At 48.9% G+C, this 27924-nt stretch overlaps 1 protein-coding gene across 3 annotated transcripts; it reads left to right on the top strand.

Annotated features, from left to right (window-relative positions):
- Nucleotides 1-332: 332 nt before the first annotated feature.
- Nucleotides 333-27628, top strand: LOC119446614 (uncharacterized). Of its 3 annotated transcripts, none has more exons than XM_037711087.2 (3): nucleotides 333-1013; nucleotides 16225-16598; nucleotides 24193-27628. In XM_037711087.2, the coding sequence occupies exons 2-3, from the start codon at nucleotides 16288-16290 to the stop codon at nucleotides 25817-25819; spliced, it is 1938 nt and encodes a 645-aa protein (XP_037567015.1). In that variant the 5' UTR covers nucleotides 333-1013; nucleotides 16225-16287; the 3' UTR covers nucleotides 25820-27628. The 3 variants fall into 3 exon arrangements, with proteins under 3 accessions (XP_037567015.1, XP_037567017.1, XP_037567016.1); XM_037711089.2 differs by lacking the exon at nucleotides 333-1013 and adding an exon at nucleotides 21789-21843 and having other exon boundaries at nucleotides 16374-16598; XM_037711088.2 differs by lacking the exons at nucleotides 333-1013; nucleotides 16225-16598 and adding exons at nucleotides 19802-21611; nucleotides 21789-21843.
- Nucleotides 27629-27924: the final 296 nt, after the last annotated feature.

Raw genomic sequence — 27924 nt, 5'->3', positions numbered from 1 at the left:
CAGCCCCGAAAAAAAAAAAAAGGGGGGGGGGGGGGAATACACGTGGGATACCCAACGCTGCGCAGGCGCAGTGGAGGACCACAACGACGACGGAGAGCTCCTTTCTCTCTCTCGCACGCACAAACACACGCACTGCACCGAGGCAAGCAAGAGCACGCACCATCATCGACGCAGGGCCCGCGCCTCCCGTTCCAAGCTGCGCGGTTCGCCTCCGTCGCGCGCGCGCGCGGGAAAACCCCGAGAGGCTGGCTTCTACTCTGACCTCGAACTCCCGCCTTGCAACTAACTTACATATGCTTTGTGCTCTTAGGAAAGCACGACGACATCAGAACAACGCTTCGGCCTGTGTACAGAGCCCCGTGCTAACGAGAGCGAAGGAAGGACATCCGCAGCCGCAGTGGACGATGACGACGACGAACGGAGCGTGAATACAACGGCGTCGTCGATACCGGCAGCGGCCTGAGCCGGCGCCAGGCCTAGCCGTTGTCGACTCGATCGCTTGGGGGTATACCGGCGTTTTCCGTCTTCGCCGGCATCGGCGCGGCGCTGCTGCAGGCCGCGCGCGCGCTGCTTTCTCATTCTCGCGTAGAAAAACGAGCTGCCGGCGCAGTTGTTCGTCAGTCACGCGCCTTTCCTCCGCAGCCAGCCGGTGGCGGTCCCCGCAGCTGCTGAGCGCTCCTCTTTCTTCGCTAACTAAAACCCAGCGGCGGCTGCGCAGTACCAGGGCGAACGAAGGCACGCCACGGCGGTGGCTGCGGCAATCGAAGTTCGGTCCCGCGCCGAGGCGCACAGGGACCTCCTCAACAGTCGCCGGTGCAAGCTTGGCTACATGTAGGATAACGACCCGGCTCCCGAGACCGATTCAGAGTGCTCTGTTGTGCTTGTGGTGGTATCTGGAAGAGGATAGGCTTCTTCTGAACCAGAGGGATGCAGTGGCGTCGGAAACGGTCGCCGAGTGCCATTGTGGGCTTTGCGATTCGATGATTTCTGGTGCCGCATTCGCTGGCTTCGCGGTAAGTATACGTTATGTACGTACTACACCCGCCACCGCTAGCCTGTCTGTGACGTAATTGGCGTGTGCCTATAGAGTCGTGGTTTCATGCCTCGTGGCAGGTAGCATGAGCTCTACATGGACATGCCAAGGACTCTGTGCCGTATCACAGTGGGAACACTTTGTTGTTGATTAACGCAGGTGTAAATCAGAACCCCGCTCAGTGTAGATTTGCTAGATAGTAATTGTGCTGAAGAATCCTCCTGATGGAACGTTATCTTAGTGCCGTGACCACCAAAAATTACCGGCTTTAAATGCAAATATAACGTTACCTTTTCATATTGGCGTGCCATCAGTGCGAACGCCCATCATCCACGCCTTTGAAGAAGAATCACACCAGGGGAGACTTGTTGCGCCCGGGCCTCACACTTATAGGTCGGCACAATAAGGGGGTAACTCATTCATATTCACCAATATTTTCCCGGTGTTATACACTCAATAACACTCCTGTCTGCTCACGCCACTGGAGCTCACTCACGCTCTTACTAGCGCCCACACATACTCGAGGGCACGGCGCGTTCATATGCCCAATTTCACTTTCACACTCACACAATTTCACTACTGGCGCCCACTCAGGCTCCCTCACATTCAAGAGCTCTTTTGTACTCCCGTACAATCACACTCGCCGACAGTCACTCACGTTCATAGCCATGTCCATTAAAAAATTCGCTGACTCGTTCACATGTTGCCCGGCACTCGTGCACTCCCCTCGATAATCGCGTCCACTCAAACTCATTGACGTCCAATCACATCTTTGTCATTCATTCATACTCTCAATCCGTGAAATCAGCGTAGAGTATGAGTCAGCGTACTCACGAGGGAGTATGCCACCGCTGAACATTTTGATCGTTTAGGGATGCGTTCAACGTGAAGTGTAATTTTGGCGCGTATACACGAGAAGACGATTTCATTATTAACAGAGATTGACATGCGTTAACAGCACCCATTCTGACCTTCACTGCCGCTGAAGAGTAGCTTGGAGCGCCCGCTAGCTATGTTATCCGTGGTTAACAGAAATGATTATGCTGCATTAATACGGTGAAAAGAGCAAGTTGTTTGTCGCGCAAGTTATTGCGTCTCGTAGCAATATATTGTCAGTTTTTTTACACATCTATGAGATCTGGCCGACATTGTAGTGTACGTCGCGAAATAAAAGAATAACGCTCTCCCGACCCTTGAACTTCAATCTGAAATGCTGTCGTATGTATAGCCGTTCAAGCAATGTCGATCGAGGGCCTCGACTTTCAAGGAACAGCGCCTACATGATCGAAAACATGTCATTTTCAAAACAACGAGAACCTCTCTTAGTCTGCATCTGCAGACAAGTTGCACAAACGTAGACGCTCGTCTACATCTGAAAACCAGCGCTTTCTGATGCTAGATTGTTCTAACTGCGGCGAACGGAGAATGGCTGGGCCAATCGGCATTCTATTCTGGAAACGCCCGGCGCAAAATGCCGTCGGCACGCCTGGTAACAAAACGATGAGTAATGCAGCGCCGGAGCTCAGTCCGTTGCAGTCGCCGAGCGAATTCCGAAACCGTGACAATGCATGCCGTTACCGAATGCCTCTTAATGTATACTGACATACACACACATTTTAGAAATTGCATAAACCGCACGCGTCTTGCACCTAAAAAAAACACACACACACACACACACACACACACACACACACACACACACACACACACACACACACACACACACACACACACACGCACACACGCACGCACGCACGCACGCACGCACGCACGCACGCACGCACGCACGCACACACACACACACACACACACACACACACACACACACACACACACACACACACACACACACACACACACACACACACACACACACACACACACACACACACACACACACACACACACACACACACACACTTAGCAAATATGGAAGTTGGGAAACTCAATATATTTTAGTTTGATACTATAGAGCTGATCTCGAAACGCCGAACCTTGCGTCGGCATTATCCTGACGTCATCGCGCGTGCACATCCTGGGATACTGTGGCGTGATCTTGTCAGAATTGTGCTTTCGTCATAAAAAGTGCGATTCTGACCATTCGCGCGAGAGCAAGCAAACGGTTCACTTTCCGGACCGTTATAATTAAGGTCATATAGAAACTTGATCGTTTAGAAACAAGTATTATAGACAATTATTTAAGAACGCTCTGGAGCATGCCAGAGTACTTTAGGACACTAAACTGCATTATTAGATTAACCTGTATCAGCAGATTACGCTAAATGCTATAGAGGATGTTTGACACATGGCGTATATGATGTGGTTACGACCCTGCAACTAGCAAAAGTACCACCTTCGAGATAAGTTTTCATACTCGGAGGGAGCCATCGTTGGGGCGTAGATTTGTACACCATTTGTAACAAAACGACCACTCTTACCTTGAAAGGACGCTTGATAAACCAAAAGAGACCAGAACGAAAATCCGGGGGGGGGGGGGGGGGCGACGCCGCCCTAGTTTCCGTACTACCTCGCGCTGACGTCATTAAATCGACATTGCTGACGTCATGAATTTTGTCAGCGCCGCAATTCGTCTAGTAAATCGGTTATAGGTGTAGAAGGTCTAAACTTCCTTCTGAAAGAGACCAAGGCTCAGATGAGCAAGTATCGAAAGCTTTCGCTGTATCAAAACGGCCTTCATACGAGATGATATTTTGACATATTCCTTACGTTAAACCAACATACAGGTGCCATTTTGGAGTTTAAAAAATTATCGGAGGAACTTTGGTCTTCATCCTGCCCAGCTATAATGAACATTTCCCCGCTACACAAATGAAAATCTAATCTTGTAGAAATACTTTAAAAGTCTAAACTGACTTAGTATTACTATTCATAGTTTATTACAACGACATACGATTGTTTAAGTCGGGTAGTGTGCTTTTGAGAAAACTGAGTCCTGAAGCGCATTTTAAGCACTTCTGTCTGCTGCTGTCATCGATATAAATCGAAAATTGCAACTTGACGGATTTATTGATGTTCCAGTGTTTGGTTAGGAAATAACATATCACGTGCTCTCTGATGTGATATATATAATAAACTTTACGCAAAAGAGCACGCCAGCGTAGGTAGCTCCTCCGCTCGGCGTAGGCTCCAGACAGGCACTTACACGAACCTACACATATTACATCGCATGCACCCCACAGCCTACAGGGACGAATGCCCGTGGTGTGGGGCCACACGAACCCTATACCACATTACGTGGGAGTGCACGCTACACAACATAGAACACCATGACACGAACACCACGAGGGAGCAATGGGAGGCACTGCTGTCCAGCTCGGCCCTCGACGACCAGCTCAAGCTGATCCAGATAGCAGAGAAGATGGCAAGAGCCAGTGGAGCCCTGGACTAGGGGCCCCGACCATTAGCGATGCCCCATTGGGGCAAGACAAAACTATCTTTGGATCTATCTATCTATCCGCTCTGCAGTGGGTGGTCCCCTCAGTCCAGGTGCAGCGAGCTTAGCTGCCCTTCTCGTTCGGTTGACCAGGTTGAGAGTCGAAGCTGGACAGCGCTGCCTCCCATTGCCGTGTGGTGGGCTGTGTTATGGGTGTGAGCTGTGGTGTGTTTGCGCAAGCGCATACCATGTGGTAAAGCGTTGCACATTGATCGCAATGTGGACATTTATAGGAATACAGCGCAGGGTGTATGGCGTGGTAAAGACTCAAATGTGGATATGTGTTTGTTTGGAGTTTTCGCCATAATACGGCTTCCTCTTGCGTCAGAGCATTATTCGGTGGGGCTAGTGTTCTTCGTGAAATGCGATAGTGTTGTAGGATGTGCGTGTAGGTTAAGGGTATGGGCTCTGGTTGGAACTGCTCAGCGCAGCCATCTCGTGGCTCCCGGTGTGCATGCGCTCGGGCGTATAGCCATGTGCCTGCTGATTGCCGCGTAAGGACTCATGCCGCGGAGTCCACACGATTTGTATGTATGGTGGGAGCTGGTGTGCTCCATTCAGAATGCGATGTGCGGCCCTGGAAATTTTGGCCCTGGAAAAATTTCTGCATGCCGTCTGAGAGTCCGCCAGAACCATGACGCAATCCCAGTGCGGTCTCGTCGTGATGGCTAACGCTATCGCTAGTTCATCTGCCTCCGCAGCGCTCGCTCTTGAAACCGACGACGCATTTATTTCGGTCCCGTGATTGTCGACTACGCTGGTTACGAATGCGGTGCTTCTTGCGGTGATGTCCGTGCCTTCGTATAAGACATTGGGGTGGTTTCCATACTTTCTCGCGAGTTCCTGCGCTCGGACTTGTCGCCGTCCAATGTGGAAGTTTGGCTGCATGTTCCTGGGAATCGGTGAGACGCATGCATAGTTTCTTGTATTCGTGTTGGGATTTTTGTCAGCGTGCTGGTCTTCCGTACGGAATATCCAAGACGTTCCAAGATGCAGCGTCCCACGATTGAGCGTAGTTGCCTTTCCTTCTGGCTTACCAGCTGGGCCTCTATGATTTCCTGCGCGCTGTTGTACACCCCTGTCCCCTCGAGGCGAAAAGTAGCCGTTCCGGGTGGGAGTCCGAGCGCTTGCTTATACGCCTTATTGGGACTCGGGTAGCGTTTAGGCCGGTGATCCTTCAGCCAAAGGGATGGGTACGTCCGGGAGTAAGAGCGATAGAAAAGGGGGGTTTATTCTACATATTTACAGTGGCTCCAAATATGGAAGCCCACTCCATGGAAAAGCACTTTGAAAGTCTCAGCTCACTACATGTCTGAGCGCATATCAGAACACGCCAGGACACCCCACTGCACGCAAGGTGTCTCCTTATAAAACATACGTCTTCCCTAGTTGACCCGTCTAGGGAATCAGATGACCTTGATGCGGCCAATCAGAGGGGTCGTATTGTTCACTGAACTCCGCCTCTAATGTTGCACCTTCGCAGCAAGGACGAGGCAATCCGGAAACAGGGGGTTCACACTCCTTCCACGAAAGTCGGTGGCTTAGTTTCTTGCCCTCCGAGGGTCATCTTGCCAGGGTCGGGAGAATGGCCGTCGCGCTAATCCCCGCTTCTAACGAAGGGTGGCGGTTGTGGTCGGTCGCTTCTAACTGAGCTTCTTTGTCATCGTGTCACTGCCGGTGTCGGGGATGGCATCGGGGGAAGCACCCAAATAATGCGCACTGCCGAGTTGGGGCGCTTGTTTGCCCGTCTCGTCGGTGTCGGGCACTGTCGCCATCTGGGAGACGCTGATGAAAGGGCCTGCCTCGATGAGAAACAGTCAAAGAATGCGCCCGGCCGATTCGAGACGCAACAGCCTTGCGTATCAGCCGGTCGAGTACCTCCACTTCCGCGTTACTGAAATTTAAATATGGTGCCGAGTACGCAATGCGGCTCACATTCAGCCTGCACTAGTCGGATCAGATCCTGTTCCTTGAGTCTCTTTTTCCTGATGGTAATTCGTTTCATCGTGCGCAGGATCTGCGTGGTCGTGTGTTGTAGCTTCTGTATGGCGTATCCTTCGCCCCCGTCTTTTTGTAAGTGTAAGCCGAGGATACGAAGTCTGTCCACCTTGGTAATTTCTTTAGGACCTATTCGCAGGTGGATGGTTGCTACCGGGGCTGTTGATCGTCCTCGTGAGCGCTTCTCGATTATGAGGAGCTCCGACTTCTCCGGCGCGCATTGCAGTCTGCATGTCTCCGCGTATATTGCTATGACGTTTACTAATGCCTCTTGTTGTTCTCTTATTGATCCTCTGACCGTCCATATCGTGATGTCGTCTGCATACAAGGCATGTCTGATCCCCGGTATTTTCTCGAGTTGGGCTGGGAGTTCCGTCATGGCCACGTTGAAAAGTGTCGGCGACAGCACTGCTCCTTGTGGTGTTTCTCTGTTAGGTGTGTCTACTCGATGTGACCTCACATTTCCCAGCCCTATTGTGGCTGTGCGATCTGTGAGAAAAGCCCTCACGTAGTTGTACGTTCGTCGGCCGCAATTCGTGTCACTGAGATTGGCTAGTATGGCTTCGTGACCCACGTTGTCAAAGGGCCCTTTTAGTTCTAGTGCGAGAATTGCTTTTGGGCAGCACGGCGTTGCTGCAGTCAGTACTTCCTCTTTTAGCCGCAGAGCACGTCTTGCGTTGACAAGTTGGGCCAAAAACCAAACATCGTGTTCGGCATCAGTTGAGGTTCTTCAAGATGCGTCTGTAGCCTGTCGAAGATCACACGTTCCATCAATTCACCGAGGCAAGACGTGAGCGAAATGGGTCTTAGGTTCTCCAGGCAGGGCGTTTTTCCTGGCTTTGGTATCAGCGTAATCTCCGCATGCTTGAATTCCGGGGGTAAGGTCCCTCTGATCCAGTGTGCATTGAAGACTTCCAGTATGGCTTGCACGGTTGCATCGTCCAGGTTACGTAGCAACTTGTTGGTGATTCCGTCCTTGCCCGGAGTGGTGTTTCGAGTGAGTCTTGCGATCGCTCGTGTCAGCTCGGAACGCGTTATGTCCCGGTCGAGCTCGCTGTTTTCCAGCCCGGCGTAGTGAGCCACTGGCTGTGCACCGAGTATCGGCTGGCCAATTTTCTACTTTGTAGGGCACACAATAGCTCATCGTCTGTGCCTCCGAAGTTGTGTAGTACTCTGTTTATCGTGTGCTTGCTTTCTTTCTTGCTCTGGGTTGGATCTAGTAGACGTTGCTGTAACGTTGTAAGGATATCGCAGCTGGACATATGTGACCTCTGAAAGATGCTCACTTTAGGCATGCAGAAGTCTATAGAACATCTAGTGGATATTTTGCAGTTCACGCTAGCGAGATATACTTGCAGGTGCCACAGCAAATGTACTATCAAGGACAAATTCAATATAATGTTCGTAGCAGACTCCGTGTAGCAGAACGCCCACATAGCAAGATCAGATGCATCGCATGCACACATTTGCGCACACGCCCGCGACGACGAAGTGCAGTGTACTCATTCTTCTGGACCTCCCCTCTGGCACACTGATCATATTAAATTAACGAAAGTTTTAAAAGTAAACTGTATCAGAAAATAGGCAGAGTAGACGTATGCATATGAGTACAGACATGATAGTTTCGAAGCATAATTTAAACAAATCAGGAAACAATCTTCTCCTAGACAAACTTGACAAAAGAAAAAAAGGCCTGCGGAAGGAGAGGGGGGGGGGGGGGGGGGGCGAGTGCAATTATTCGTGTGTGGTCCGTAAAAAGTCTGTTTGGGATGTTACAACATACATTAGACGTCATGTGATCGGCAACGCAACGTCATAGCCACGAGCTACCGCATTTAAGAACAAAAATTCTTTGAAAATTTTCGACAAGCCTTCACTGTCCTATCCTTCACTTCACCTGAGCCTATGGTTCCACCTTTTAGTTCCGCTAAATTTAAGTACCACATTCAATGTGAATGACATTTGATGCGCAGTAAAACTCGGGGAATATAGTGTTTTCAAAGACCTACTTCAATAAAAATTTAATTACGACATTTTAATTACACCCCCTCCCCAACCGATACAGCATCTTAAGTGAATCTGCAAGAAAACTTAATATGCAGCCAACCGATCTGATGAAGCGCGTTCATCTCTAGGACGTCAATATGTAAGATAAGGAGTCTAATTCTAAAGTAGAATGAACGTAAATAAGACTGCCTACTAGATATTTCCAAATACACGTTAGTAGGACGTCCTTTTATAGATGTTATGACGAGACTCGGACGAATAGGTCACATCTGGATGTTGATAGGCTTTCCTTGGTTCACTTTGGTGATATGGTATGCTTTGTAGTGTCTCGAACAGCCAGACATAATATCTAGCATTGCATCAGCTGTTTTGGAACAATAACTTATTTTCGTTTCTTTTTCTTCGTTCGTTATTTCTTTTCATTTTTTTTTCGTATGCGATTTGAGGGACAAAGCATCCTTTCTCGAGTGAGACTGTGCATTGCTGGCGTACAATAAGTGTCTAATGAATTAATCTGCGATTACTTATTCAGAAGAACGTCCTTTAAAAATCGACAAAAAATTCGATTACGCCGCTCTTGGTTGTTTTTACTGGCTCAACACTGCCTAAAGCGTCAAAGGGTTCAAATGCTCGACTGCTGACTCACACCCGAGTCTCGGGGGCGGATATTTCTGTATCTTCGAATGCGGTACGTGTGTGACTCAGTGGTGAATACTGTCGCGAATTGAGCGCGACTCTTGAGACTCACACGCGTTACTCGCTGTGTCGATTTCGAGTGTATTGGACGGGAAATGTAGTAGTACGGTAATGCATGCAGGCCTCACGCCTCTTTGCTCACTTGCATCACACCGCGAGTTTAGGGCAGCGCTATAACTTAAACTTCGGGCGGGATTCTTCTTCTTCACAACTTGCACTGTACTATGTCATAAAGAAAAAAAAAAACACTTCTTCTACGCGTACAGCACTGAATAACACCTGTTGAGTGACAGGCAAACATTTTTCAGAAGCACCGCTGCAGTTCCTGCATAATGCAGACATGCATGCTTTTATTTAATTTTCTTTCGCGATACCTTGCTGGAAATCCTTCTAATTAGGAAAAAAAAAATACATAAAAGGTTCGAAACGTCGCGTAAACCTCTGGAACTGACGGTATATATACGAACAAGCCTTAACACAGAAGAACACGCCAGAGTGCAGGAACCTCCGGTTCGAATATATTGATTGCGAAACAAGACGCGGATTGGGAGTATTTGATTAGGAAACAAAAGAGAGGAACTACCTATGGACTAGACATCTTATATACTACTAATAGACAATTTATGAATGACTTGTAAACGCCTGAACTACTAAATTTTGAGCATGCTGAAATCGGCTTTATAGTCAGGCCATCACCTGCGACCAGTTCCCCGAAGTATAACCTAATCTAACAGCAGCAATACTACAAGAACTTTAAAACACATAGGTGCATACGATAACAGCACACGTCAACCATTGCATCCAAGGGGGACGATTACACGATCAAGCGACCTTGGTGTGTGCACTCACCTGCGGAGTTTTCCGCCTAAATCGCGGATGACCGAATGGAGAACACACCGCTTACGCAGTCGAGCCTCCTGGTTACGGACATCGCACGTTATTGGTCGTGGAAAATCCACGTGAGTGCAGCTGCTGTAAGAGAATCGAGCCGGACAGTGTGACCGCGCGCAATCGCGCAGAGGAACCTCGCGCAGCGTGATTTTTTTTTTTTTTTTTTGCCGGTTCCTCCATCCGACATTCTTTCTTTCTGTCGTTCTGTCTTTTCTTTCCTTCGTTTATTTCTTTGCATTCCACTTTCCTTCACCCCTTCCTTTCATTTTTCACTGTCGTTCTTTTTGTTTCTCGTCCGCGTTCTCCGTGCCTACTGTCGTCGAGTTGTATTCACTCTAGTTAAACCTCAGTGTCATTTCCTTTTTTTCACTTGTTTTTCTTTTTCTTTCTCCCCCTCTTACGAGGAAATAGCTACAAAAAAAAGACCTCAAGGAATATAAGGGTCTCGTGTAGCTGCCACTGCGAAGCCGCGTGACTGCGCGGCAGACTGTTTCGTGACTACGCGAACAGCGGCCTCACAGCTTCCGCGTACGCGAGTGCGTATGCGAGGCAGGCTGCATGGTCAAATTCAGTTTCGCTCAACCTGACATCAGAACTCTTCCGCGCCTCTGCACATGGTCGAGGCAACTGCGGAGGCACGTTAACTCACGCCTCAGTGTTGCCTGTAGGCGGTAAATGAATGGAAATTGCGGAGTAATCTCGGCGGCCGTCGGAAGTAATTGCATTTTTCATGAACGCGCGTGTGTGCATTCGAGCACGTGTGCAAAGGAGCCTGCCCTGCGCCTAAAGAAATCAACTGCAGCAGTCTACCGACTAGACATCTCATAGACTACTTATAAACGTTTTATATACGAATTATGAGCACCACAGTGACTACACAGATTGCAAAAATCTGCGAGCTTGGCATCTGGTAGAATTTTGATAGACGCTTTATAGATTACTTATGAACATCTCAGATACCGCACTTTTACCTCCGTACTATATTTTCAAAAGATAATTTGTAGGTTCTCTATCGACACTGATTCTATAAATGCATGTACTGTCTCTTAAAATAGTAAATTACTGTTTCGTACAAGAAATAGTGATAAAGAACGCACATTCTCCAAGCTGCACGCGTACAGTTGGTGTTCCTGCGAGAACGGCCTTCGCATATCAATAAAACAGTTTTGGTATTCGAATCATAACGGAAACCCTCGCTGATAAAAATTCGTATCTGCAATGGCCTACGTTAAAAGATGCACGAGAATCCTAAATAAGCTAACTAATCAACGAGATTTCCATTGGCCAAGTCTTCCTTTAGTAACCGTAGCGCTTATGTTCAGGGTTTGAATCCTGAAACTCGCCCCAATTTCGATATAGTAACGCGATTAGCATTCTCTGGCAAGCTCACCCACTTCGCGGTATGTATGCCATCCGTATCTAACCTATTTCACCACACCCTCGACTCTCAAGCTGTCACCTAGCTCGGCCCACTAGGTATGTGAAAGAGGTTAGATACGGACGCATAGATGCATACATACCGCAAAGTGGCATGTGCCCTTATATATCTTCACAGTGACGCTACCTGGGACCGGCCAACAGAACTACATTAGTAAATTAAATTTACTGCATAACTAGTAGCTGAGCATCCAAGGTTCGCGAACATTCTCCCTTTAATTGTATCCTTCCACTTGTGCGATAGCTTACCGTCATTAGCGCGAAGCTTTTCTATTTTCTTTTAGTTTACCCCCGTGTTAGAATGTTTCATGCAAGTGGACTCTGGTCAACAATAACTACCATATATATTTTTTCGGATCCACTCTATTCGCAATAATTAGAGACTGACTTCGCTAAAGCGATAATCGCATGGAGCATATAGCTCAAATAAGTCTGTTCAGGTTGACTACCTGAAGAGGTGGAGATTAGTTGCCCGACAAATCGCAATGTCTATGTAGCTAATCGAAAAAAGATTCGCTAATTAACTTTCTAATTATTCACTTTAAGGTGTACCTTGTGATTGCTGAACTGAAGCCGAGTAATAAAAAGGTCACGTTTGCTTAGCACAAATCTGAAGCACCACTTTCGAGATATCTCTCTTCTCTACTGCACGACCTGAACTTCTCAATTGCAACATGTGCTCCTAAGGGAGTAATAAGAAATATATTCAGTGAATACCTTTTATTAGCGACCCGGATATTGCGGTTTGTCGATTTGCGATATGTGTTCAGGTAATCCACCTGAACAGGCCGACTGGCGCTAAATGCTGCATGCCGTAAATATTTATATGTATATATACAACAGGTAATCCAACTGAACAGGCCGACTGGCGCTAAATTCTGCATGGCGTAAATATTTATATGTATATATACAACAGGTAATCCACCTGAACAGGCCGACTGGCGCTAAATTCTGCATGACGTAAATATTTATATGTATATATACAACAGGTAATCCAACTGAACAGGCCGACTGGCGCTAAATTCTGCATGACGTAAATATTTATATGTATATATACAACAGGTAATCCAACTGAACAGGCCGACTGGCGCTAAATTCTGCATGACGTAAATATTTATATGTATATATACAACAGGTAAACCACCTGAACAGGCCGACTGGCGCTAAATTCTGCATGACGTAAATATTTATATGTATATATACAACAGGTAATCCAACTGAACAGGCCGACTGGCGCTAAATTCTGCATGACGTAAATATTTATATGTATATATACAACAGGTAATCCACCTGAACAGGCCGACTGCGCTAAATCGCATGACGTAAATATTTATATGTATATATACACAGGTAATCCACCTGAACAGGCCGACTGGCGCCTAAATTCTGCATTACGTAGATGTTTATATGTATATATAAACAGGTAATCCAACTGAACAGGCCGACTGGCGCTAAATTCTGCATGACGTAAATATTTATATGTATATATACAACAGGTAATCCACCTGAACAGGCCGACTGGCGCTAAATGCCGCATGCCGTAAATATACATATACATGTATATATACAATCGAACGAATCATATAATAAGTAGTATATTAAACCAGCCATTTTGTTTGTGATTCTTCCCTTGAACCCCATACATATTTCTTCACACACTTCGATGATTTGCGCTGCTAGTTCGTGAGTCATGAACCTTTATGGCCCTGTATAGACCACCAAAATAAAGTTTTGAATCATGAATCTTTACGGCCCTGTATAGACCACCAAAATAAAGTTTTGCGTCATGAACCTTTACGACCCTCTATAGACTACCAAAATAAAGTTTCGAATCATGAACCTTTACGGCCCTGTATAGACCATCAAAATAAAGTTTCGAGTCATGAACCTTTACGACCCCGTACAGACCACCAAAATAAAGTTTCGTAACGTGTGGGCTGGGGAAAGACGTGGTCAGGGGAAAGCAAACTATGACGAAGCACACGCCGCGCCTTTTCTATAGCCCTATATGTATACCTCCCGTGAGAGCGTGACTTATCGTCTCGAGATGTGCTCCGGCGCTGGCGGTAAGCCAACGCCGCGCGGCTGCGATCCCGGGAGTCACGTCGGAGACAGGCGGCCTGTCCGGGCGACTCGCATGATTGACACCCGGAGAGCGACCAGAGCGGATGAGTGGTCTCCGCGCTCGCACACACACACACACACACGCGCCAATCGTTCGTCGGCGGCTCTCGCTTCATTGCGGCGCCATTACTCAACTCGGATCGCAACCCTGACCGAGCCCAGTGCCCTCCCCTCAACCCCGCGCACACCCATTGCCTCGCTCCAGTGACACGTACGTTCTTCGTGGTCGAGAGAATCTGGAGGACGTTACTGCCCACCGCCAAGAGACGGTTCATTCTGGATTGATGAAGCCGAGCGCAGCTCCTAACCTGACAAGCGTGACTATATACTGCTTTGCGATATATGCATGCTCCAGTTTATGTTGCGATAGCAATTATATGGACACTTCAACCGGATTTCTGCCGTCGGCGTCGCCGTCGCCGCGAGGTTTCGCATAAAGTACAAGGGCGATAAAATCGTCGCTGCGCGCCGTATTTCCCCGCGCGCTATCACGGAGAGCGAACGCACGGCGGAAAGCAAACGCGACCGTCGCGCGAAAGGCCGTGGGGGTATGGGAGGGAGGGAGGCGGGCGACGCTGTGCTGCGGCACGAAATGCGTATCTTGCAACCGGGCGCAAGGGGAACTGGCCACTCGATCGCCCACGCGAAAGCAAAAAAGCGGGAAGGCAGCGCGGGAGGGAGGGGGCAGCTTCTACTGTGCCAACAACTGCGTTTGTACTTTGCCCGGCTGTGGCGGTCGCCCGCACCGTCTCTTATCTCCACATGGCTCTGACCTTTGTATGCGCTGTGCATTCGCCGCTCAGTTTCCGTTGAGGCGATAGACCGCACGAACCTTCGCCCGCTGCGGCGGCTGCGCTTGCTGGCAGCGTTTTAGCAGTCTTTGTCTGCGGTCATTCAGTGTGATCTATTCATGTTTGCTTGTGCGCGCTGACACCACGCTTGTTAATTCAGTTAGTAAGTGAATGTGTCCAAGTTTATGCAGCCGATAAAACTACTATCCCTACTGCGAATAGCTCTGTACTAATTTGCTATCGCAATTCATGCTTCGCCTTTCGGGCGAAACTGCGACATTTTAGTAAGGTCGGTGACAACCTAAGAATGCAGAAGCAAGTACACCACCGTCGAACTCAGAAACACCAGCCAATTACGCTCGCTCATTTGCGTGACGTCATTGGGGGTGGTGGATATACTTTCATAATCAACGTCCCAGAGTCCTCTTTATTTTTTTTCTGGACATTGTTAAATTCCGCCATATTCGCGACGAGAATTAGCCATCCTGCCAGCTCTGATTGGCCCACAGGGCTTCTGTGGCACCTCCGATTGGCTTGCCGCTATTGCAGCATTTGGCAATGCACGGCCGGAATTTGTGTGACCCAGAAGAATAGCAATACATGCACTTTCCTCGGGAACTGATTTCTAGTGCGCAGACACAGATAGTGGGGGCAGTGCGGTTTTGAGCGCGGAGGTTGTACTAAATTCTTAGGTTGTCGTCGAACATAATCACTGAACAGTGCTGGTTGTCACGTTCCGCTTTTGAGCACGAGGTCGCGGTTTCGATACTCGGTGATATCCGTCACACTGCACCCAAACAAATTCAGCGTGGATTTCGCAGTATGTGCGAGAGAAATGCGTTAGTATTATGTCGCACCTCTTTGAGGTCATGGACCCATGACCTTCGCTTTTTCTTCTTTTTTATAAGAGCTATATTTAAACGCATTTTATTTCTGAAGTGCAATGAATCGTCATCTTTGGTTCCCTCTGGCGATTTCCGAAACGTGCAATTTTCACGAAACACCAGCAGATGCGTTTCACAACAATTCAGTATGATGTTATCAAGCTTCCGCTGCACAGTTTCGCGTCTAAAGTTTTACCTTCATACGTGGTTTCTTTACAACTAAGCTCTGTTCTTTTTGCAACGAAGCAGAAACAATTGATTTATCTCTTTCCTGCTGCCGCTTCTCCCTCCGTAGAATGCCATATCGTGCTTCTGACTAAAGTAATGTACGCTTAACTCTACCAACAACGTGTCAGTTAGGTAATAGTCACAGCTTAAAGCTGCTCTGCACACGTTCATTCAAGCGTCCGGAAGGTTGCGTTGCTAGGAGTGCTGCTAGTGGTTTAGTTTATTTCTTCCTTTGTTTGTGAAGAAATAAATAAACCAGTTAACCACCACACCGTTCACTCGAAGATTGGAGGGGTGTGCCTCCGTGCCCGAGGCTGTCGCCCATGGCAATGAACGATCGTCTGATGGCGGCTGTCTATGTGCTGTCGCGCTGGTTCATGACGTCATAGGCGGAGCGTTATAGAGGGGGCCTTGAAAGTAGGTGGACAGCAAGCAATCTTTTATGTGAGATTGTGAGCTTCTCGCTGCATGCAGCGGAATAATGTTTGGCTCGCATGTTCAGAGCAGTATTGTCTACCGTTAACGTCTCCTCGCCGTGTTCGAAAGTCGTTGCAGTACCCTTTCGTGTAACTTCTGCCTCTCGTGGTCTCGGTTTGTGCGGCAGTGCAACGAAGCTATATAGAGCGCTTCGGTGTCCACCGATCACGCGAGTCTCTGACACTCGACGAATGGCATTCGCAGGATGAGGTCACCTGAGCGCTTCCCGCCAGAGGAGCAGCAGCCGCGGCAGCAGCAGAAGCCGTCATGAGCCCGCCCTGGCTGCCCCGTTTCCGGCCCCTGTTCCTGCTGGTGACGGCGCTCAACGTGCTGCTCCTCTACAGCGTGGGCCACTATCTGTGGGCGCCGCGGTCCGCGGCCTTGTCCTCCTCATCGGCGGAGGGCTCGGGCTCCGCTGGCGGTGCCTGGAAGCGGGCCACGCCGGTGGGACACCGTATTCGAACCGCGGGCTGCACGCTGCCTCAGTTCGATGCGTTCGACCCCTCTGTCAGGCCGTACTTCCGGCGCCGCTCGGAGACACGCCGGTGCCACGGGAGACCGAACTTCCTCACCATCAGGTGCGCCTTGCTCACCCTTCTTTGATCTCAGTCTTCTGTGCCATCCCTGCCGCCTCATCCTGAGAACGAAGCGAGTGCTGGTAAATCCTATTGCGGAAGTGGCTGCTTGTCCTATACACTATAGTATACAGATGCACTAAATAGAAATATTGAAGAGGACGAGTGCAGTGCTGTAAGCGGTGTGTGCGTTCTCTTCTGTCACAAGTAAAATTTTTGTTGCGATAGCAATTATATGGACACTCCAAAGCGGATTTCTGCCGTCGGTGTCGCCGTCGCCGTGAGGTTCCGTATGATGTCAACGGCGATGAAATCGTCGCCGCGCCCCGGACGCTGCATGTGCGGGTGAAAAGGCGCGAGGGACGCGCGCTTTCACGGGGAGCGAACACACGTCGGAGAGCAAACGCGCGTTTAGCGCCGTGCTTCCTGAAGGGCTGCAGAATTAACTGTCTCTGTCCTCCTTTACAATCACCATATATAGAGAGCAAACGCTACTTTTCCCGTCGCGCGAAAGCCGTGGGGGGACGGGAGGGAGGGAGGGGAGGCGACGTTTAGCTGCGGCACCAAATGCGTATTTATATAAAAACGTTGCGAGACCAGAAGGTGGGTAAGATTTCCGACGCTGCTCGACGAGTGCCCCATTCTGATCTCGTCGAAAACCTCCGAGGCGCCCCCAGAGGCACCGGCAACAGTCACCAACGCCGCGCGCGTTCGGTGCGAACGCGGGAAAAACCCGACGGCGTCGACAACAGTTCTGCGCGTTGCTGGTGCTGCTGCATGTCCAAGTTTATGCAGCTGATAAAACTACTATCCTTACTCCGTATAGCTCTCTACTAATTTGCTATCGCAATTGATGCTTCGCCTTTCGGGTGAAACTGCGACATTTTTTTTTTCGTTATTCTCCGGTGACAACCTAAAGATTCAATACGAGCTACACTCACAAAGCCGCACTGCAACTGCCCTCTGCGCCTTCGCGCTCCGAAACGTAGTTCCAGGGAGACGCCGATATTGAAAGAAATCCGCTGTGTCGTGACGTCACGGTTACTAGCGAACGTAATTGACCAGTGCACCGCATACAAATCATCTTTGAGTTGAACGGTGGGGTATATTCCACTGCATTCTTAGGTAATTGTCATCGAATACAGTAAATTGTTAAACTGCAGTGGTAAATTACGCTTCTACAATAGTGAAAGGGTCACTCTTACATTGAGATGAGTATTGGTACAACAGACACAGAAAAGACGCTAAAAAAATAATAAGGACGAGTGGCGACCCCACTCTGCAGTTCGCTGCAGTTCGCTGCAGTTCGCTTCGTGAAGTGATGAATTTTGGCGTCTGGTCAAGTCTAGTTAATTACTTATTGCCAGAGAGCTACCACCCACCCCCCTTCCCCCATTGAATTGCGACAGAAACGAATATTCAACCTAGCGAGTTTCGAGGAGTTGTGCTGGCTCTCCGTAACGTCACATTGACGTGCCTGCGTTGAGCCTTTGGCGCGAAGTTCAAGAGATAGAAGTTCAGCTTTCATTTTCTGCCGTAATAATTGACCTTCTTCACTAAGTGACTGCCACTGGTGCATTAAAGGACACTTTGCCAGTACAAACTGATTTAGTGTTGCTCTTTAGTGTCACTTTAGGGATACTGTACTAGGATTGAAAGCAGCATTGAGGATCATGGCGAGATCATTGCCATTGGGAATTTTTCCATGGAATTTTGGGAAGGCAGTTGGTCGGGTGCGTCTGCTCAACTGCACTCGTACTGTAGAATCTTTTTAGTCGCACTTCCCTGTGTTTTGTTCTCATGGTGCAAACCAGGGCTGGGCAAAGATACTTTGCCATTTGTATCATTATACGATACGAGATACTCGGGCAGCAAATGTTTTAGATACAGATGCAAGCTACTACAGCAATTATTGTATCCGATACGATAATTTCCATTTGTATCGTCAGATACTTCCATACATTCGCGAATTTCTTATTATAGATATATGCAGGGTGTCTTTTTTTTTTTAGCTGCACAAAATTTTTAAGATTAGGAAAATATATAACTTGGTCGCGTTATGTTGACCATTCGAGTGCACGGATTGGCGGCCTCTAGATACAGCGCAATTTCCGCACTTAAGTGCGTAATTAGCGAAGTTACGGTAATTAACTTTCTAATTATCCACAACAGGTGGCTACAGCAAATGAGTACTTTGGGGCCCGTCCTCAAAAATACCTATGTCAACGATCAAATTTTGAATAGCGGAGTTCATGTGGGAGCTGCGCGAACAGTTAGTTCCCCTTGGCAGGCTCCTTGAAACCGAAACTGGCCGCAAAAAGAGCGTCTGTGTCGTCGATGTCGCCGCCCCCGTGCCTTTCGTCACTTCTCCGAGGTAAGCGCCGGTCCGGCCCCGCGAGCAGCTTGCGTTATCTCCTTGCTACCTGCGGCGTTCGGAGTCGACGCTACAGACTGATATGACGCCGTGCCTGTAGTAGCCCAAGGAGCGGGGTTGGTGCTACAGCGCAACGTGGCGCCCGACGGAATGACGAAGTAAATTTGGCGGCCCGCCGGGATTGAAGCACTAGGCCCACGCCGCAGACAGCAAGGTGATAACGCAAGCTGCTCGCGGGGCCGGACTGGCGGTGACGTCGGAGACGTGACGAAGGGTGGGAGGGGGGCGACATCGACGACACAGACGCTCTTTTTGCGTCCAGTTTCGGTTTCAAGGAGCCTGCCAAGGGGAATTGTTCATGTAGCTCCCACATAGATTCCGCTATTGAAAATTTAATGGTTGGGATAGGTAGTATCGAGGACAGGCCCCAAAGTGCTCATTTGCTGTAGCCACCTATTGTTCCTAATTAGAAAGTAAATTACCGTAACTTCGCTAATTACGCACGTAAGTGCGGAAATTCCTCTGTATCTAGAGGCCGCCAATCCGTACACTCGAATGGTAAAGATAACGGGACCAAGATTTGTATTTTTCTAATTTAAAAAGTTGGCGCAGCTAAACACACACACACGCACGCACGCACGCACGCACGCACGCACGCACGCACGCACGCACGCACGCACGCACGCACGCACACACACACACACACACACACACACACGCACGCACGCACGCACGCACGCACGCACGCACGCACGCACGCACACACACACACACACACACACACACACACACACACACACACACACACACACACACACACACACACACACACACACACACACACACACACACACACACACACACTGTATAATGTAGCAGCAAACGTGTACGCTCAACAATGTTTGCTTGGAAATTTCTGAACTCCGACCAGCCTTGCTTCATTTAAATGAAATGGCTGTTCGTATCTAAAAACCTTTGTCTTTCTTGCTCAAAGTAGAATATTTCGATTCCGAAACAATTTATTGGGGTTGCTTTAGCTGCTTAACATGAAAGCACTTTATACGCTGCGCTGTCAACGGTTTTTGCTTGTCGCTTTTGTAATTGGTGGGAGTCGCTGCTCTGCTTGCCGACCAGCTAGCGTCAATAAGAAGCCCCGGCACGATCGCGTAAATGCCGATGTGAATTTTTGCCTTGTCCGTAAACGTATTACCGTTTACGCAATACCGTATCACCGGACACGTGTGCAGCAGCAACAACGCTAGACGCAAGGCCACCCCATTCTTGCATTCTTCAGACTTTGTAACGAAGCACCACACAAGAGAAACTTCGATAACGACACTATAGCGGCATCAGAATTTGCGCTAAAGTCGCCGCACGCATTGGCGTACGCAGCATAGTACGGTTTCTGGAGCAAGTGTCATGGCGTCGACGTAACTCAAGAAAAAAAAAAATCGAGAAAACGAAAGGTCGGTATCGCGCAGACGCTCACGCGCCTGTTTTGTCGAGATGGTGGAAGAGCCACCACGTGACTCTTCTTCACCAGTAGGATCGCGCAGACCTCATCGCCTGCCCTCGCTGGAGAGCTCTGGCGGAAAGATGACATAATGTTGCTGCCTTCAGTTTTATTCAGGTGGCTTGGTGGCTGCAGTATCAGGTTGAGAATCTGAGTTCAGCCGACGTTTATAGTTTCACACAGTGATGTTGCGATGACAGTATCTTGTATCTTAAGATACACGATATTCTTTCATGTACCGGAAATAGAGATACTGATACACGTCTTGCCAGACGTCATCATCATCGTCATCAGCCTATATTTATGTCCACTGCAGGACTAAGGCATCTCAATGCGATCTCCAATTACCCCTGCCTTGCGCTAGTTGATTCCAACTTGGGCCCGCAAATTTCCTTACTTCATCACCCTACCCAGTTTTCTGCCGTCCTCGACTGCGCTTCCCTTCTCTTGGTACCCATTCTGTAACTCTAATGGTCCACCGGTTATCCATCCTACGCATTAAATGGCCTGCCCAGCTCCATTTTTTTCTTAATGTCCATTAGAATATCAGCTATCCTCGTTTGCTCTCTGATCCACACTGCTCTCTTTCTGTCTCATAACGTTAGGCCTAGCATTTTTCGTTCCATCGCTCTTTGTGCGGTCCTTAATTTGTTCTCGAGCTTCTCTGTTAACCTCCAAGTTTCTGCCCCATTTGTTAACACCGGTAGAATGCAATGATCGCACACTTTTCTTTTCAACGACAGTGGTAAGCTCGCAGTCAGGATTTCTTGCCAGACGTATCATGATACAAATACAAGGTACCCAAATAGTATCTAAGATACATGCATCCTCGATACTGCCCAGCACTGGTGCAAACACAGCCCGCTTCTTACCACAGTGGCCCTTCAAACCGCTAACTGCTGTTACCGGCATGCTTTGCGACAGGGGTGGCGTAGTGAACCTAGTCGTGAAATCGGTCTATCGAATTTTCGAGAAATGTATATAGGACACGCAGTTATACTCCCGCTATTAAAGACACGGCCAGCGCTCCTTTCGTTCTCAGAGTGTTTTCTTCTCACGGGACAATTCGCCAGAGGGCGTCATTTGGCTCTCAGCTGGAGCGCACCATCAACTGCCGACATAGAAAAAGGTATACCTGCTTCCTTCTGTCCTTCTTTGTTATCCTTTTCTTGTTTGTCCTTTCGCTTCCTTTTTGCTGTTTATGTTTGTCACTTGACTCGTATCCTTTCCTTTCTGCCCCTTTGGTCTCTCTTACTGCCTTGCCATTTTCCTCTATCACTTTTCCTTTGTTTCTATTTCTTAATAGTCTCTGGTTCGTTCCCTTCCACGGCTGCAGCGGACCTTGTCGAGGACAAGCTCAAGTAAGGCATAGCAGTCGACGTCTTGTACGTATGGGGTTTCATTTTCATTAGAATGGTGTCTTCAGCAATTGCCGGTGGCAAATAGCCCAGTTGTACTCATTGGAAGAGGGAAAGATGCTTGCATGAGGAATCGAAATGCGTGATAGACTAATTAACACAATTTCACTGTCTAACTATTTGCTTTAAGTCAAATTTAGCAATTTATAATTGCCAAGGAATTTTGGACATTTTGCCCCTTCGGCTACCTGTCTAACTTCACCGCAGTGTACCATCAGTGTGTTGGTCAGCACCAAAACACAGCTATAACGCAGCAGTGAAGTTGCGACCAAGGAGGTTATATACTTAAGACTTCTGGAGTAGAGGTGGCTCTATAAAAGTGAAGCCGGTCGCGGCCATCTTGCTAGAGGCAAAAATCCCGAGCCGGCGTAGCGGCCGTAGCACAGCGCGGAGGGAATTCGCCGTGCTTATCGGCTGCACGCAGTAGGAACAGTCTTTAACTCATTGTGGCATATTCTCCGATGGCATTACAACGTCATGTAAAGTAGGCGCCTCTGTTACTGCATATCGTTCTGGCTGTAACGTAAGCTCTCGTATGCTCACGACCGGATGTTGTGCGTATACGTTTGCTTCAGTTGAAATTACGCGTCAAGTAGCCGGTGGCACGTCACTGCGTGTGGTGCTATGTAGCTCGCCGGCTGGCTCGGGTTGTGACGCGCGATGCGCATTTTACCACGACCTTCTCTATTTGGCTTGTACGTATCGCGCAATGTCTCTGCTTGTAATAGGGAAACGATCGAGTGAGACGCGTGCACAAGAAGGACTTGCGCTCGATTTATGACAAGAAAAGGGAAGGGTTGTAAGTGAAGCACTCATCCAGCCATAACTATTTGATAAATAAAGTCAACTGAAATTGAAATCCAGTCCAGTTCTTCCCTTATGTACACGTCTGCATGTTTCACTGGCTTCTTGTTTATCCTTGTATTATTTAGAAATCAATTGACACAGAACGTAAGTTCCAAACTGAGCTTGCTGTGAACCAATATAGATTTTGAAAAGCTCAAGTGTCCCTGAAATGTGTTTTATGCTGCTCCTATGCGTTTGTGACTAATATTTTGATGTTGTCTGAATACTTCCAACTGGGCCAGTACAATGCGTATGGTACGTCAACAAATATTCTAGACGCAGTGGATGAGTGGCATCAGTTTCTTTAGGTGCATATAAATTATAGGAGCACGTCCACAGTTCAGTGCGATGTCGCAACCTCTGAATTCAGTGTATAAATATCAGGTGGTTCAGGATGGTAAATGCATAATTTGCAGTGCGTTTCTTGAGAAAACCAGCTTGGCAGTGTTGTACCAAGATTACAGAGCTTTTAATAGAGTATTGCGAATAAAGTAAGGCCTCCAGTGGGGTGAAGAGCTTTTTGGAACTACCGGGAACAGATAAAAAAATACGAAGTGCAATGTCTCCACGTGTCCACAGCCATGTAATAGCACTCACGAGGGATACAGCAAGCCAATAAATGAGGACGGTGGTCGCGCCGTATAGTCAGAAGTTGCTGGTCGATAGTTTATTCCGGATATTTAAAAAGGTGGCTGAAAATGTTTCTCACCAACGGCAGGTGAATATTACGCAGTCACATCGCACGAGAGACCGTTCGTAATTTAATACAGTGAAGAAGTGCGATTGGTCACGCGATTGTACGCTATCAACACGGCTGTGTTTATTGCGTACAAGCAGCGTGGCCGGTGACCTGGAACCGTGAATCAAGAAAACTAAGTGCAACTACTTTGCTTTCGAACAAATTAAACATTGACTGCTGCTTTCACTAAAACGTTTTATTTTTACGTTTTTGAAAGATTCAAAGATTTAGACCAGGATTCTTCGTTTTATCCAGACACAGGTTTCGCTTGACAGAAGTAGGCACAAAATTATTTCACGACGCTATTAATCTTCTCATTATGGACATTTTTCTGTGTGAGAGGGCGATTTAACCTAGCAAGTAATATTGATTCGCTTGGGCAAAGCGGCCGCGCCGTAGTGGCAAGAGAGCTCAGTTTGAAATTTGTTATCGTTGGTTCCATCCAAAGTATACTTGCTCGGCTGCATTGTCTTGCGTTACGTCGTGACGCGCACGAGCCCGGGCGTGAAGGAAGAACGCTTCCGGCATATTTTCTATAGCAATATCCAATGATCACTGTAAGAGAACCAGGTTTTAGCGAGCGTGTTTGTCGGTAGTCAGCTTTGTGCCGTTCACGTTTGCTTTACTTCTTTGTGAACCTGTTTTCACTGCTAATGCGGAAAGATGTATCGTTAGGCGCTACCAACATATTTCACGTTCCTTTGCAGGGATGGATTTCCGGCCATCATTGATGAAAATCTCAAAGAACATGGCGTGCTTCCAAAGGACCTCGTGTGCTTCTACAAAGAAATCTACCGAAATGAATCTTTGAAGAAACCCGACGCGAAGTACTTGTATAGTTCCAGAGAGCGACTCCTGTTTGACGAACCGTTGAGGAAGGAGTTCCTCTTCGTCGAATGCGCCACGAGACAGTCTCCTGACCGACCATTTCATGACCAGTTTCTCCTCAATCCGGTGATCAAAGGCGATGTCGAGGAACGCTGTCGCTCGGCGCCCGCTGGAACGCCTCACAATCTGAGCGTTCTAGTCCTCGGTCTCGACTCGGTCTCGTACTTAAACTTGGACAGACACCTGCCGGAAACGGCAAAGTTTGTTCGCGAAAAGCTGGGTGCTTTCGAACTGCACGGATACAACAAGCTCGGGGACAACTCCTACCCGAACCAGGTTCCCCTGATCACGGGCCTCAAGGACTACGAGGCTACCAAGGCCGCTCCAGATGGTTTCTACGATGACTTGAGTGGCCGGTTCATTTGGCAGCTGTACGGTGAACGCGGTTACCGGACGATGTTTCTCGAGGAGTCGCCGTTCTACGGCCTCTTCAACTACTTCAGCCAGGGCTTTCGGCGTGCACCGGCCGACTACTACCTGCGGCACGTCATCATGGCCATGGACGACTCGCCCAAGAAAACCCAAGACTGGCAGCGAGTCCGCTGCTTGGGACCCACGATGCCGTTCGAGGAACTGTTGGACTACCTCGCCGGCTTCACGGACGTGATGGGCGAGCGTCCTTTCTTCTCCTACACCTGGATCAGCGAAATCACGCACGACTCGCTAAACAGCGCGGGCTACGCAGACGAGCCATTCCGGCGACACCTGGAAACTCTGTACTCTTCCGGCACGCTCAACCACACCGTGCTCGTCTTCCTCAGCGACCACGGCTTGCGGTTCGGGGATGTCCGGGCAACCTACATCGGCAAGTTCGAGGACCGCCAGCCCTTCGCCTTCGTGGTCTTCCCGCCGTGGTTCCTCGAGCAGAACCCAGAAGCGGCGCGCAGCCTCCGCGTCAACCAGCGCCGCCTGACGACTCACTTCGACGTGCACGCCATGCTCGTTGAGCTGCTCGACTACCCGAACGCCGAGCGACCCAACTCCACGTACGGTATCAGCCTGCTGCACGACGTGCCCGACACAAGGACGTGCGCCGACGCGTCCATCACGCATCACTGGTGTGCGTGCAACGCCCGCGCCGACGCCGCCGTTTCCGGTGATGTGGCCTCTACCCTGGCGAACCACTTCATATCCGAAATCAACGGGTGGGTGGCCCAGGCAGAGCGCAAGTGCGCCGAGTACAAGCTACTGCAAGTCATGGACGTGACGGCGCTCCAGGCGACCCCTGCTGAGCGTGCGACGAACACAAACCATTACTGGGTGACCATCAAGCTTTCGCCGGGCGCGGCCGTGTTCGAGGGCACGGTGCGTGTGCAGGGAGACAATGTGACGGTGCTGAAGGAGGTCAGCCGTTGCAACTGGTTCGCAGGCCAGTCCTACTGTGTCCGCAACCACTGGCTCGAGAAGTATTGCTATTGCCGTCGGACGTTCGGAGAACTGATTTGATGTTGGCGGTCCTTGTGTAGATCGCTCGCTCACCGTCGAGAATGTTAATTCGCGGCGTTAATTCGCATAAGCAGCAGCACTGCCGGAATGGAAAGTATATAGGCACCTACAATGCTATTTACTTCCTTCTAGTGAATATTTGCCTCGTAGATCGGCAGTGCTATGGGCTTGTGCTATGGGCTTGTGACGTGTTAGCCAGTGCTAATGCCTCCGTTGTAAATAGACCGGACTCTATTCAAATGTGATATACCTCCTAGGTGACGACGACAGATATCGGAGGACATCTTTCTTCGCCTTCGCCATCAAACCCTCTTTGACGGTTGTGCCATGCTGAAGCAGGTTAGTGGGTGCGCTTTCCGCCTAAAATACTGCCTGCTCCAGCATCGAGATATGCAAGGTTGCCCTTTTTGGAATAGGAATCGCGTACAGCGTTCGTTACCTTAGTGCAGGGAAGGTAATCCAGCCTCAGCTACGGTCAGAGTACTGAATCCTGACTTGATCAAACCGCCATTTCATGTGCCTGTGGCGCGAACTTCCTTTAATCGGTGTACCAAGCGTGTGCAAACTAGTCGTTTCCGCGATCGTTGGCCGTGTCCTGATGTGAAGAGACAGAATGGGGATTTTTAACCTGTCCGTGTACGTATTACGATTTGCGGAATACAGGAATACCGGAGACGCAAACGGGAGCAGAAGCGCTGGTGGCGCATGTTGTGACGCTTAGCTTAAGTAAAACACACATAACATGGCTCCAAGATCCGGTGGCGCGCGTTGATTTGCACCGCGCCTGCTGCCGGATCTCGGATTCTGCCCACAAAGCTCATGTTATATAATCAGAATATGTAGATGAGCAGGTAGTTGCAGTGACGTCGTGTGGTAGGCCATTCCAGCCTATGGCTGAGCGAGGAAAGAATGATGCAGCAAATGTTGTGGTATAACCACGTGGACGGACAACTTGCAAGTAATGACCAATGCGGAGTGAAATGCGAGCTGGAGGGCTGATGTAGGGTGGAATACGAAGTGAGCTGAAAAGTATGTCTAATGCGCAGCGGTTGAATAAAATGTTGCAAGATGTCGCTACCAGAGCTGCTGCTGTCCGTCTATGCATCCGCTCTTCCGGTGTTCCACAAACGGTAATCCTATATGGGCAGGGTACGTTTCAGGTCCCGGTAGACCGCACGAGACATTCTCGGTACTTTCCTTCATTTGGACTTTCCTACGCATGCGTAGAAACATCCGGCTTCACCCATTCGCAACCGAGCCCATTTCGCGACCTGTACTACCGTTAGGGTACCGTAAGCGTTGTGCGTTGTTAAGTAATATTCGTTGCCATTTTCTGCAGCGTCCAGACCATGTGACGTGGAATCATTTCTTGTGTTTATTTGTTTACTTTGGCCGCAAGGGTTGGAATCGAATACTCTGTAGCCCAAAGATACTGCGGCATTTGTTTTCCTGCGACTGCGCCAAAGACGGTGCATAAACGTGCCAAAAGACAGGCAGACGTCATTATTGCATTTTACGAATGTTCTCAGACATTTCCTCTCATTACGCTGCGTCTTAAGAATAGCTATTTTCGTTGCGGTGGTAGTAAAGCCGATTTTGCATGTGAATACAGTGCATAATTACATTAGGAGTCGGCCGTGTGTGCATCTGCCGAGCCGCCATATCTCAAGCGTCGATCCGTCAAGCACGTAGGCATGATGGTAATGAAGACTTTCATTTTGCGGCGACTTTAGAGTTACCAATTCCTCTTTATTCAGCTGAATTCGCGTACTGAACGAGTAAAAGGGCAGTCACACGAAGGAAAAAAAATCTTCAAGGCCACAAGAACGGGCAGCCCCGCTCACATCCCATCGTCTTCCTGCTGTGGTCTCGAAAGAGTCTTCCAAGGCATGCGACCCCACGTGACGGACAGTCTCCACGCTAATTACTGCACCCAATAATTAGCAGCTGGTTGTGCGTTAAAAGACACCGGAAGTTTTGTTGATGCCAACGACGCTCACCAGACGCTGTCAGAGAGTTATTGGGTTTGTCACTATGACGTTAGCAGAGCTTTCCCCGTACGAACGCCATCATCTTTCGGCAACGCTCACTTTACTTCTAGGCCT

Source organism: Dermacentor silvarum, chromosome 3, assembly GCF_013339745.2.
Source record: "Dermacentor silvarum isolate Dsil-2018 chromosome 3, BIME_Dsil_1.4, whole genome shotgun sequence".
Taxonomy (NCBI): Eukaryota; Metazoa; Arthropoda; class Arachnida; order Ixodida; family Ixodidae; genus Dermacentor; species Dermacentor silvarum.
The sequence above is the reverse complement of the archived record's forward strand: the minus strand, read 5'-3'. Positions and strand labels throughout refer to the sequence as shown.